Below are 13,660 nucleotides of genomic sequence, written 5' to 3'. Positions count from 1 at the left end.
AGGATCCAGCTTGGTCTGCTGGATTTGTAATGGGCCTTGCTGTTGGTCACAGGGCTCAGTCTGTGTTTGCAAAAGTGACAAATACAAAAGAGAAAAATTCCTATCAAAGCTATCAGGCCTGAAGCATGAAGAGGATAGAGTAAATGTTTATTTTGCCATTCTTCCTGGTTTGCTATGGCTGCTCCCATCAACCTCTGCTCTAATCTGTGAGTATCTGGTATGCACTCCAAACTAAATTGCTGTTTATTCTATTCTGTGGGTGTCAAAGCCCCAGCCTGGTGCTGAATGCTATCGGGGGAATGAGGGTACCAGGATGCTCAACTCTGCTGCTGACACAACACTATCCCTGAAAGACCCGTCGCTTGATTTACCAAAGCGAAATGTCACAGTAATTGTGAAGATTTATATCAATGGGAAAGAGCTGACGAGGTCCCACAGCTATCAGATCTGACAGACTTAATATGTGCTCAAATGTTGCCTGCCACACTAAAGGCTTGCAGGTTGACCAATTTTACCCGGAATGTTCCACCTCAGGTGGTATTGACCAAGCCATCGTTTTTCACTCCTGTTAATCGAGTGTGAAGTGGAAATTTTAGGTTGTGAAATTGTGTTTTTAATAAACTGGAGTCATTTCGAAACATTTTATCATACTATTTAGCTTTTGCTTTGTGTGCCATCTGAGATGGCATGACAAAAAAAGACTGACAGGCGGTTTGGATAAATAGGCTGAACATAGGTGGGGTTTGAAACTGTGCCCTTCACTCCCTGTCACAAGATATGTCAAGATAAAATTAAATGTGCATTATTTGCTTTTCATATCTTAAAACTGGTGAACAGGTAGCATGCTGTAAAAATACTGTCAGCTATGCGGTGCAGTACGTTAACAAAGCACTGATAATTGATAATGATGGGGATATGATAAAGTTGACACAATGGGCAACACTTTACAATAAGGTACACAAAATACTTAAATACTGTATGTAGCTGTGAGTAACTGTGAATAGTGGACTAAATAGCAGATATAGTCTATAAAGGAGCTAATGATGAGTTTTTTGAGAACAGATTGAGATACTGTGTTAATGAAACATTATATAATGATTAGTCCCTTGATATGTGTCATTCAGCAGACTGACCACTTTCTTAATGAGTTCACTCTTTATCAGCTGATAAGCGGCACAAAATTAATAACTTCTCATTAATTTTTTATTACTTAAATATCAGGTACCATTTTTGTGAAGGGTAAATTGGTCTCTCATTCATCAATTCATTTGACATTTATTTAAACAGTACAGACTGGTCCATTGAGAGCAGTTTACCGTGTTTTGCTTGGGCAGCTGCACACAGGAAAATAAAAGCAAAAGCAAAAATACAACTTTTAAACAAACATTAATGCTTACAAAACTGCAGATAAAAGATAAAAAAGAGGATAAACTAGTGAAAGGGTATAAAAGGGCATCAAACTAGCATTAAATAAAATTTGAACAGTAATATGGGATACAGCCTACTGCTATTAACTTTAATGATCTGGAATTGGAGTTGGGTACATTGTGAGCCAGGTGGCAGGCAAGGGCAGGGACGTCTTGGACACTTGGGTGAAGAGAGGAGCAGAGCCTGGCTGAGGCCTCTGTCACCGAGGTCTTCAACTCCCACCTTTGAGAGAACATCATCTGGGGAGGTTGGGGACATGTTCAGAGCCTCCTTTGTGGAGGCGGGGGTTCCTAGTTGCTGTCAGAAGGTCATGGATTCCTGTCATGGCAGCAACCTGAGAACCCACTGGTGTACAGCAGCAGTGAGGGGGCCATCAAACTGAAGAAGGAGGCCTGGAGAAAGAGGCCCAGGGGTCTCCTGAAGCAGCAAATGGGCACCTGCGGACAAGAAGGCCTGTGCCTGTGTCTGCGCCTGCAGTTGTCAAAGACACATAGATCCAAATGTTGGAGGACTTCGGGCAGGCTATGGAGAAGGACTTTCAGTTGACCTTTCAGTTGGTAGTTCCCATAATTAAAAAGGGGGACTGGAGAGTGTACTCCAATTATTGGGGTATCACACTGCTTGGCCTCCCCAGAAAAGCTTAAGTCAGGGTGCCTGGAAAGAAGACTGGACGGGGCGTGGGAGATGGCTGGGGATGGTTTGCAGCTGAGTATGAAGCAGCTGGGATGAGAGTCAGCATCTCCAAGTCCAAGGCCACGGTTCTCTGCTGGAAAAGGTTGGATTTCTGCCTTCAGGGTGGGAGCCAGCTGCTGCCTTAAGTGGAGGAGTTGAAGTATCTCGAGGTCTTGTTCTCAAGTGAGGGTAAAATGGAGTGTGAGTTTGACAGCCAGATTGGTGCAGTGTCAGCAGTAACGCACTGTACCAGTCTGTTGTGGTGAAGAAGAAGCTGAGCAGGAAGGCAAAGCTTTTGATCTGCCAGTCGACCTACATTCCAACCTTCACCCATGATCATGGGCTTTGGGTAGTGACAGGTAGTGAAGAATCAGATCAGATCAGAAGCAGCTGAAATGGGTTTCCTCTGTAAGGTGGCTGGGTGCAACCTTATAGGTAGGGTAAGGAGCTCAGACATCTGGAGGGTGCTTGGAGTAGAGCCACTGCTCCTCTGCATTGATATGGTTTGGACATCTGACCGGAGTGCCCCCTGGAACTTTCCATTGGAGGTTTTCTGGGCATGTCCAACTGGTAGAAGGTGCAGACTGGAGAGACTACACATCTCATCTGGCCTGGGAACCCCTCAGGGTCCCACAGGAGGAACTCGAAAGCGTTGCTGGGGAGAGGGACGTGTGGACTACCTTGATTATCCTGCTGCCACCTTGACCCGACTCATGCATAAATGGCAGACAATGGATGGACAGCAGGGCTTTATAATGCATCATGCCAGCATTAAAACCTGTCTATGACCTTCATCATATGTCATCATCTTAACCTCTCTCTCTCAATCTTTTGGCTGACTTCACTCACTTCCATTTCAGATGAATCATAGCACAGAGAGCAAATTGGTCCATTTTTACCTAAATGTACAGAGACTGGAAATAAACCTTAAATCACAGACTGACAAGTTGCGAAAAAACAAAAAAAAAAAAGCTATTTGGGATTCCATGCCACTGTTGAGTACAACTTATGGTTCACCCAAAATTGAATAACATTAACCTAAACAAACCAAACAAAAATGCAAAAATGTTAACTTTTCTGCTGGAGCTCTGACCAAAGGTGTGATCACTCCTTCCCTGAGTCACAGTGACATTTTCAAAAACTATTAATGGCACTGTGTACTGTATGAATGAGAGAAATAACTGGGTACCATCAGATGGCATTATCAAGCTTGCCAAGAGCTGCATAAAGTTCTGAGGGTGCCAATATTTGAGAAGCTTCAGTTACTGCATGTGTTATTTAACTCCTCCCTTGTGGACCCCTAAAACTGGTTCAATACTAATTGCATTCAGAAGAAAAAGAAAAAAACAGAGAGGCTTTCCTCAATGAAGTCTCAGCTTGCACGACACAACACATAAACAAAGAAAAGCATGTATTGCTGAGTTTGAACATTTGAGTTTTTAATGATCAAATTGATGTTTTTTTCACATTCTCCTTGAAAGTAGCTTTTTTTTTGCAGACACAGCAGCATTATCATACTGTTTCATAGCAGGCTCCTCAGATGACCTCTATATGATTCTTAAATTCTCCCTTCACTCCAAAATGTTTAGCTTTTTTTTTTTTTACTTCACTTGGATGCTTGAGCTTCACTGTGCAGAATGATTTATGTGCTCAGATCATTTGACACTCTAAGGCTGTTTTCCAACCTCCAAACTCAACAACCATATAGGTCGCTTGTCCCAACTCTCAGACCCATGGAAACATAACACACCTTCGTCGCCACGATAACGGTAATAAACACGCTGTTAAGGTTGTGGAACATTTTTTGTGCAGAAGCCTGAAAAACAAACTCAAAATAAAATAGTTACAGTTCAGGGGCCCTTTTGATGACAGTCCTAATCCGGATTTTTTTTCAAACGGTAACTCTCTGGAGTTAACAGTAAAAAAGATTGAACTAGTCCTCAAGATATTAAACTGTATTTATAGAAACACACTTTTTTTTGTTTGTTTCTTGCTCGTTTTGTTTTATTTTCCAGTGTTTTATTGATATATTTTTCCCTTTGTGTTTTGCATGCGCTCCTGATACAAAATGTTTTCACGGCTTTTGTGATCTTAAAATGTTGTCAAATTAGTTTCACAACACTTTGTGTTTTCAAACAGCATACGGTTTGTCAAGGTTGTGTGAGGATTCAACCTACTCCAAACTAGGCAACTGCTGGTAAAAGGGTTTTAAAATCTCCAGTGCACAAACACCAAGAATGGACTTTAGTAGAAGACACCGTATGTGCAGCAGTTAAACTTGGAGTTTTCAATGAGGGAGAAGGACTAGATATAAGATAGATTTTAGCTAGATTTTTTAACAAGACAATTGAACTTTTTCTATGGAAAAACATTTTGGACAATTATTATTCCAATCAGAGAATTTTTATGTCTTAAAACATGTCCACAAGGGATGTTTAAACTTATTGTCCTCAGACTACAGTCTTGGCTTCATTTCTCTTTTATTCCTGTATGTGCACAAGTGCAAATTCACTTCATTTTATAAGGTTGATTCTTTTGTTATGCTGCTATTCAGTCATCTCAGCTCTTGTTTACTGTACTGGTTTGTTGTTGAGTGTGAAGCCTGAATGACTCAGGAACAAAAGAAAAAAGAAGGTACTTATACTCTATCTGATACTTCAGAAAATAGGACTGAAAAGATCAGTATCTGCAGTATTTTTTTTCTCCTCATGCAAACTTTGCATCCTCCAGGCAGGAATTTTTTGAAAGTTGTGAACCACTACAGTATTTTCATCCAAGCATAGTATGTAATTTATTCAACAGAGGGTTTGTCTTTCAGTCTGAATCCATTCGTGGCTTTCCACCTTTGAAATGGGAGCAGGCAGGCAGGCAGGAGAGACATCTGCCTTGCTTTTAATGGGTATCACAAATGTTTCAGTAATTCCACTCCATCTGAAACTTCCCTCCCCTTCAGCACACTCCCAAATTACAGCAAAGGAATGTATCTTTGCCTTGCAGAGCGTTAGTATTTTCCCCAGCTAAGAGGATCGGAAAGATTCCTCCTGTAGGCTTGCATCATGGAGGCTAGCAGTCAATCCAGCAGTCAACAGATTCTGTGGAAAGATGTGAGTCCATTTCTTTAATTTTGGGTTTGAGTTATTTCACTTATTGAACAAATGAAGTGGAATTTATTTTATCTATTTTTTAATCTATTTTAATTTATATTAAAAATATTATAAATAATTTATATTTTTAATTTTTTTAATAATTTATATTTTTAATATATAATTTATATTAAAATAGATTCCATAATTAATTGTCTGTAATAATACGTGCAGTGTCAAGAAAAACGGGAGCACCCTTAAAATTTCAAAGTTTAATAAATTAAGTGTAGCTGCAGCAGTGGTGGTTTAAAGGTGAAAAAAAAATCCTGTGATATCTGAGTGCAAGCTTTAAGTAAAATATGTCAGAAGTCTGCCTTTATGAAATAAAAAAGAGTGCTGCTTGATCTCTTGCTGAGTTTTCTCAGAATAGTAATTTTCCATCTAATTCCTTTTGGCTTTTCACCTCAGCTTCCTTCCTTTATTTCCACTCTTATATTCAGTCTCACCTGAACCACTGTATTTGCTTTATATCTTTATATCCTTGCTTCTCACACACAAGCAGCATTCAAATATACGCCAAGAATTATCTTTATTTGAGCCTTTATTATTGAGGAGAGGGGGAGGAGGGATTTTTGGCTCTGAAATCCTTCTTTTTCTTTCCCTCATATTCCACTTGTTGCAGAACTTGTGAACAACAGAGTAATAGGGATAAGTACCTTCACAGCACTGTATTTTTATATGTATATTAAAAAGTAAGCTGTTTTGCCATCCATCAAAACAAAGCAACTGCTCCAGCAGATACTCGTCATAAGTGTTTTGAGAGTCATGGCTGGAGAATGATTATGATTAAGAAATCACCTGTGGCTTCTTATTGCAGAATGGTTTTTGCAGGAATTCCAATGCTTATATGAACGTGCCCCAGTGAGATAAACTACAGCCTCTGCTTGTTGGTTATGTGGGCTTACTTCTGTTTTTTTGTTTCTGTTGTTTTCTCTGGAAAGTGCTCCTTCTTTGCATGATAACAGCAGGGGGCTCCAGGCACTCTTCCTCACAAAGCTCAAGAGGAATTGCCAGGCTGATTCTGAACTCCTAAACCTTTAAACACTAGTTGGCGGGTGCTGCACACTCAGACTGCTCACTCTGTCTCCATCCCTGCCTTTATTTCTGTCTGTCTGTCTGTCTCTCAATCCCACCTCCTTCCTCTGAGTATTCGATATTCAAAGCACAGGCAGAGAGAGGTTTGTCCTCTAGTTAAGTTTCCACTGCTTATGCAACCTGCCACAGGAGAGCAGAGGATTTCAGCCACCGTTTTTTTCCCTCCCATCACTCTGAGAAATTTACAGTGTAAGGAATTTCTGGCTCTCTGATTGTAGCCCTCTGTTTTTCATCATGCCTTAGAAATGTACAGTACTTAGATGTGCCTGAAGTTTGAAGAATGGAGAGAATGAAAGATTTCATTAATGGCAAAGGTATAGTTAGGCTTCTTCATCTTGAATAATGTCTCCTCAATGGCATCCTGCTATTGTACTTAACAATCAGAAATTCAACCCACACTCAAAAGGGACACAGTGTAACCAGTGAACAGTAACTATATACCATTATTGCTAAACCATATTTCCGTTTGTCATGCCACCTACATACTGCCTTTTTAAAATAATAAAAAGGATATCAAGTATATTTTTCAGGACTATTTTGTACAATTATTATAACAGTATACAAGTCCAAAGGTCCCAAAAAGTTATACAACTATTATTTAAAAATATTTCCTTCATATTATACAAAGAAGTCAGCGTGTCAGAGTGCTGCTCAAGCTACTGCAGCTTAACTGCTACAACAACCTCAGCCACAATAGAGTACTACAGCTCCTTTATCATTTTAAAAGACACAAAGATAAGCAGCACCAGTTTTGCTAACTGAAGTTGGTTCAATTTTTTTTTTTTTTTTTTTTACATATCTGCTTTTCTGTTGTCCTCTGAGACCTTCAAAAGTGGTCCAGTGTGAATGAGAAGCTTTCATTTTCTCCCTGCTGGAGCCCTGGTGGAACAAAAGCCTGTCTTTATTAATTTGTGGCCTTAAGCTTGGGGAATTGACTACAGCAGGCAGAGTTTTAATTTGAGGAAAAGTTTAATAAATGTAACCTTTCTGTAGCACTTGTGGCAGTCTGTGCTTCCCTGTACTTAGCATGGGGATGGTTATATTTTGCCAGTAGCCTCACTAGTGAATAAAATGGAGACCTGAAAGGAAGGAAATATAAATGTAACACGGAAATTATAAAGGAATAAAATTACATTTTGCAAAATATGCTTAAAGTGGCTATAATCAATATTTTTTATAGTAATTATGTATCGATTCACAAACTGAAAGAAAAGGTGCCAGCATGTGCACTCGTAGAGTTGAACCTACATAGACTTACCACCTGAATCTGTGGCTTTAGAGCACATTTCAACTCTGTTTGGATATCTCAAAGCTTTCATGGAATAGTTTTTGTGAAAAATAAGATCTAAAAACCCACTAGTACCTACTCATATTATCTGCTCATTAGACATTAGACAGAAATATTTCCCAAAATGTAAAAATAAATAAATAAATAAAAACATATTCTTTTAAAGCAACTGTGCATGGGCTTTTATACTGAACTTGTATTCTTAACAGGTTGAGATGGTAAAAGAGAAGAAGGCCAAGTTCCACACCTACCAGCGAGTGGCTCTAGCTCTGGCTCTCGTCTTACTTGTTTTGGCTCTCTGTGTTGTCAGCCTGAGGTATCTGTGGAGCCCCACTCTGGGAAAGGTAAGACTAAATATCACCTCCTTGTTTGCTAGTCATCAGACTTATTGCCACTGTCTGTTGCAGTGTGGTCTCGATGAGAGACAGATGAAAGACACTCTGAGTTTCCACATTAGCAAATCATACAGGTTAGATCAAAGAAAAAAAAATACAGGAGTAAGGAAAATGGATGGCCACACAAAGAGACAGAGGCAGTCTCTGCAGTCTGTATTGTATTCTGCAAGATTAAAAGATGTGTGGGCTATGGAAAAGACAGCTGTGTTTTGCTCTGCTCATGTTTTGGCTGTCAGATCTGTAATTTCATGAATTCTTGGACCAAACCACAAACCGCTTTTTACTTCTGCAAATGCCGGCTTGTTGCATTTATCTACTTTCTGCTCACATTGTAAACATCTTCTCACAATGACGGATCCTGATAACTCAAAGCTGACCCTAATTGCTGTTGACCAGAGTGGCTGCAGTAGGACTAAAACCTCTTGGCAATGTAATTGGGATAAACTCTTGTCCTGGCAATTCATCTTGTAAAATCCAATTCAATCACAGTTGATGGAGAACATTTTCACTCTGCTCCTTTCCCCTGATTTTCCCAAGAGGCCAAAAAAGCTAATTTACCCAAGCTAGGAGGAAAAATACATCAATAATTTCACATTCAGAAATTGGATGCTGTATACGTTCTGGGCACAGCTGCGAACGAGGGAGAACGATTAAAATGGTTAGAAACGAGCACATACATTTCGAACTTGAATGCATGAGTCTGTTTCGTCTGTACTGTAAAAGCCATGAGGTGAACAGAGGGAAATGTACTGTGCAGGTTGTCACTTACTATTATACCAACATCTTTGTTATGGCTAATAAACATTAATTCAGAACACCCTGTGTCACTATTCCTCTATTTCTGTTTCCATTAAGATACAAATTTCAATTGCCAACAGTCACTTCTAAGCTCGGGTTAACCAAAGTTCATATGCACTTCCTGTATAGACGGTATTGTCCAAGTTCTCTCCTTTCAACATAGATATGAATCACCTTTGAGCCATCTCCTTTGTCCTTGTTAAATATTTCATGCCGGAGGTAGAGCAGTCATTATTTCCACTTTAATAAGCTGTGATCATTCTCACGTGGCACAAAATGTGTTGATGGCAGAGGTTGCCCAGGCGATGAATATCAAACCTGCAGACCCTGGGTTTTGCTTTAATGGGGTCTTGAGGGGGAGGCTCATTCTCTGGCCTCCACATCAGTGAGTGAGATGGAGCCACTTCAAAGGAGTATCACCTGTCAGTCAGATGGGAAGGAAGCTCCCACAGACACAGAAGGACAGTAAAACTTAGGTATGTATCCTCAGGAAAACTATCTAGGGATTTCTCTGAAAGAGGAGAGATGGACTCATACAGTAGATGGACAGAAGGACGGGTGGATGGATTAATTCTCCTGCATGAATGTGGCAGCCAGCATCTTGTTTGGTGAATCAATGTTAGGTGCAGTGCAGCAGGACACTTCTTGACTCACCAGCTAATCTTGAGCAGAGACTGGCACCTACATGTATAGACTCTGGGCAGCAGAGCACAGCAACTGAAGCCAAGGGGAGTGTACATAATTTATTTTAGGAAACAGTTGTGTGGGGGGTTGTTTTTTTTTTTTTTTTTTTTATTTGAGCACAAGATGAGCGTTCTGGCTACTCAAATTCAACTACAGTACAGTGCTTCTGTCAGAGTCCCCAGACATAAGAAATATATCAGTCTTGATATAACAGAGACATATATATATATAGTATGTAACCATGGTTAAATTATTTCCCCTGTTCCAGGCTGCTCAGAAAGATGTTCAAATCAAGATTAATTGAAGAGTCCATGTATACAAAGTCCTTATGTAACCACTGAGTATCTTACAGACTAGTGGTGAAAGGAGTACTGAAATCTTGTACTTAGGTACAAATGTATTTGTAAAATATGCTTACAGTACCAAAGTAGAAGTGCTCATTATGCAGAACAGACCATTTCAGAATAATGTCTGTTCAGTTAATGGATTATAAGTATCAATTAATTAATAAAGTCTTATCTTAACATTTAATTATACATCCCATTTTTTTTATTATATTTTGCATCATTAATTTGAATCAGGAACCTATCTAGTAACTTAATAAGTTGCTTCTGAATTGTAGTGGGGAAGAAGTATAAAGGAACAATGGCCAGTAAGCTAAGTAGCTATACTTTTTTTATTGCAGGTTTAAGACTCATGGAATACACCAGAGGGGTAGTGGTTTCACTCAGAGAACCATGGTTACATCTGTAACATATGTCACCGTCCATCACCGCTACAGTTTAAAAAAAAAAGACTTGTCACTTACTTAATGAAAGCTTGTGTTCTTGCTATTCTAAATTCCCACTGTGGGAAAAAAAAAATGCAGCATACATTTGATTGCAGAGGGATCACACTATAAAGTGAGCACAAAACAAGTTATAGTGGTAATCACTGAAAAGGTAAAGCTTTGAACATGTGCAGAAACAGATTTACAAGTGAAAAACAAGTTTGTAGATAAAATTCCTGATGTGGTCTCTTCTCAGTTTGAAATCATTTATAACAGTTTCCTCCAGCTGCTTTGACAGATTCTGAGCACCTGATACTGAGCAAGGTGCAAACTAGCTGTTAGATTCAGATCTTTTTCACAGTTAAAATCTTAGTCAAATGGAAAGGAGAGGTTGACCAAAATATACGTATATAAACAGCTTTCAGCCACAATATCAAAACCAGTAACTGGTTTTAACTTGTCAGTGTAAATATCACATATATATTACTTAGCACTTTGACCTTAGAATTCCAATTAGACGTCAAAACCACAGCACGACAGCTACGAACATTTCTCGTCTATTATCACAGATCGCCAAAGCAACGTGACCTCATGCACCCAGCTTTGTATAAATAACCACAGAAAGGTAATTTGCTCTGCGCATTGTATTTCAATATGACATGATGCCCGCTTGGGATCTTCTTTTAATTACCTGCAAACATATGTTGTTACAGAGGCCTGGGGAAAATACTTTGCCATCATTTTCTCTTCCTGTGTGTGTTTGTGTATGTGTGAGGGCGTGGTCGTGCTTGTATGCATGCGATTGTTTATGCATCAGCGTGCATTGTGTGTTTCAGTGTGTAGAATCGGTGCCTCTGCATTCTCTTTTGGCTTACAGCAAATTTCTGTTTACTATGTGCTCATTATTGTTCTGGGCCACAAGTCTCACTGGGGGATTTTGCCTCCTTGTAAATTAATCCTCTGTTATTACCAGTTTACATCAGCAACTCTGTGAAAATGGAATCTGGCTGGTGAATCCAAGGGAAAAGTGAGAATAATTTGCCTTGACGAAATTATTTTCAAAAATCACTTCAAAAAAAAAAAAAAAAAAGAAGTCTGTAGTCTGCTGTGTGTAATGTCTGTAGTTCACAGCATCCAAAATTTACATTTTCATATCATTAGATTTGATATATTTGGTGATATTTTTAATTCATGAACCACTTTGAGTGAGATTATCTGCAGACCAGCAGCCAGGCACAGAGTAATTGTGAACCTGTAAACATTGTAAACCAGTTTTTCCTAGGGAACCTTGAATAGCTCACAGGTGCTGTTGGGCTGTATGGCAAAACTGCCTGAGAAATACATGAATGTCAGACCTGAGGAAAGTGCTCCATTATTCAAGCTGAAATTGCATTGCTCACCTTGATGCCTTTCCCTCTCCAGTCCCAAGGTAGCTGCTGAGTTGTCGCTCCTGATGGCCTCTTAAAGGCCTCACTGTCAGGACCGGCTTCTTTAATGAACACTGCTGCGCCTGCTGCTTTTCTACTGGTCACAGGTGTATGGCTTTTCAAGGCCAGGCCCCCCTTTGTTTATTTATTGCTCGTAGGCTGTGTATACCCAGTCCCCTCAGTGTCCAGATGTCAACATGCAACAGGGGAGGGAGACAAAAGAGTTGATCGTAGGATCTGATCTTCCTGTCGTGCAAATGTTTTTTTTGTTTTTTTTTCTTAGTTTGTCTTCAGGAATAAAACAAGACAATGCCAACTTCTCCTCACATTGTTTACTCAGTCTCGTGTGGAGAAATTATTATTCTGGGGAGGCAACAGGGCTTATCTAAACAGCTGATTTGGCGGGACCTTGTGGGACGCCTGCCCCTCAGTCTGTAATCTTTTCTGATTTTACACTCAGGCTCATTCATTCATTCATTAGCAGGCCAGTGTCCACCGGTGTTTCTCTCTGGCTGTTAAACTAGGCCGCTGTGGGCTCCCTCCTAAGATGATGCATTATTCCTTCTACTCGGGGAACAGTCAGGAGGAGGGAGGGGTTGCAGACCGGGAAAAACAAAAGAGAACTGTTTTAGTGGAGTGCCTGAGGTAGGAAGGCTTCATGGTGGTTGTGGCACATTGCCTTCTTCTGAGACGGTGACTGCTACAGAGAGCGTGACAGCACTGCAAAGCCCACCGGGAGTTATTTATTGTGCCATAAAGCATTTTAGTGTGTCTGTGATTTTCTTTTTAGAAGCTAGAATACATGGGTGTAGGAAAGATCTGAATCTTAATTGCCAGTACTTCATTTTGCCAATCCACCAGCAGCTCATGTGCAGCATGTTGTATGTACAGTGCGGTGGGTAAACAGACACAAATGCTTGCCTTTTTTTTTTTTTTTTTTGCTTTGCAGACTCTTGTTTCTCGCTCCTCTCTGTCTCACCAGTGTGACTGCCAAGTAGACTCCTCTGCTCTGTTGTACAATTTAGAATGTGATTGAGCTTTCACATCCACTTTCACTCTCCCAGTAAGTCTGCACCGCTTATAGTCTCGATGTGCATTCACAGCCACAATACTGAAGCAGAGAAGTGAACAGTATACTGGAAATACTCAGTTCCTCTGTCCTCTCTGGACAAATCTGAGGCTTCAAATCAGAAATTTTGCTGTTTTGTTGCTGTATACTTTGAAGAATAATGATGAATAAATGCCTATGTCAGTGTGCTCTGCTGTATATCTGTCAGCAATTAAAAGGTTGCATTGACTTTTTTTTTAGTTTGCCCCATTAGTCACACTGCTCAATATGTGAGGAGAGAAGCAGCATCTAAATCATCCCTGCAGGTCTCTGTCTGGTGCTCAGTCTAACACTTCATGTTAAATAACCTCAGTTGATTAGCCTTTTTTAAATGTGAGAAAATGAGAACTTGTGGCAGCTCTAAAAGTTGGACTGTTAGCTCATTTTAATGACTCACATCTAGACCTACCAGGTTTGTTTAGGCTTTTTTTTAGACTGGCGAAATAAACATGAAAAATCTGCAAAAATAACACACTCTTAAAGACGGATCTTTCATCCAGTGAAACGTCAACTGCTTACACAGGAAATGATCAAAGTAAGCCAGACAGCTTCACTTTTAAAGCTGTGATGAACCTCATTAATGATGAGATATTCATTAAAGATTTTATGAATCCATAAGTGATAGAATCAAAAATGACATGCTGACGTACTGGATAATGCAACTAGCAGGTTTGAATTCAAGGATCATTTCAGTTTCGCATGTGACAGTTCAGAGAAGCAAAAGGCAGGGACATATCACTAAAGGGCGGGGGGTACACAAAAGAAGCATAAACGCTGAATTAATAAAGGCCTTTTATATTACAGATGCCCTGTGGTTTGTTCTTGTAAACAAACACAGTTTTCAGTATGCTGA

The 13,660-nt window shown here is 39.8% G+C and overlaps 1 protein-coding gene across 1 annotated transcript in view; it reads left to right on the top strand.

Annotated features, from left to right (window-relative positions):
- Positions 1–5,082: 5,082 nt before the first annotated feature.
- tnmd (tenomodulin) overlaps positions 5,083–13,660 on the top strand; it is a 45,510-nt gene continuing 36,932 nt past the window's right edge. The window contains exons 1-2 of the mRNA XM_041047413.1: positions 5,083–5,204; positions 7,836–7,970. Of these exons, the coding sequence (XP_040903347.1) occupies positions 5,157–5,204; positions 7,836–7,970 (183 nt within the window). The 5' untranslated portion in view covers positions 5,083–5,156. The remainder of the gene's footprint in view (positions 5,205–7,835; positions 7,971–13,660) is intronic.

Source organism: Toxotes jaculatrix, chromosome 10, assembly GCF_017976425.1.
Source record: "Toxotes jaculatrix isolate fToxJac2 chromosome 10, fToxJac2.pri, whole genome shotgun sequence".
Taxonomy (NCBI): Eukaryota; Metazoa; Chordata; class Actinopteri; family Toxotidae; genus Toxotes; species Toxotes jaculatrix.
Note: the sequence above shows the minus strand (reverse complement) of the source record. Positions and strands in the feature narration are given on the sequence as shown.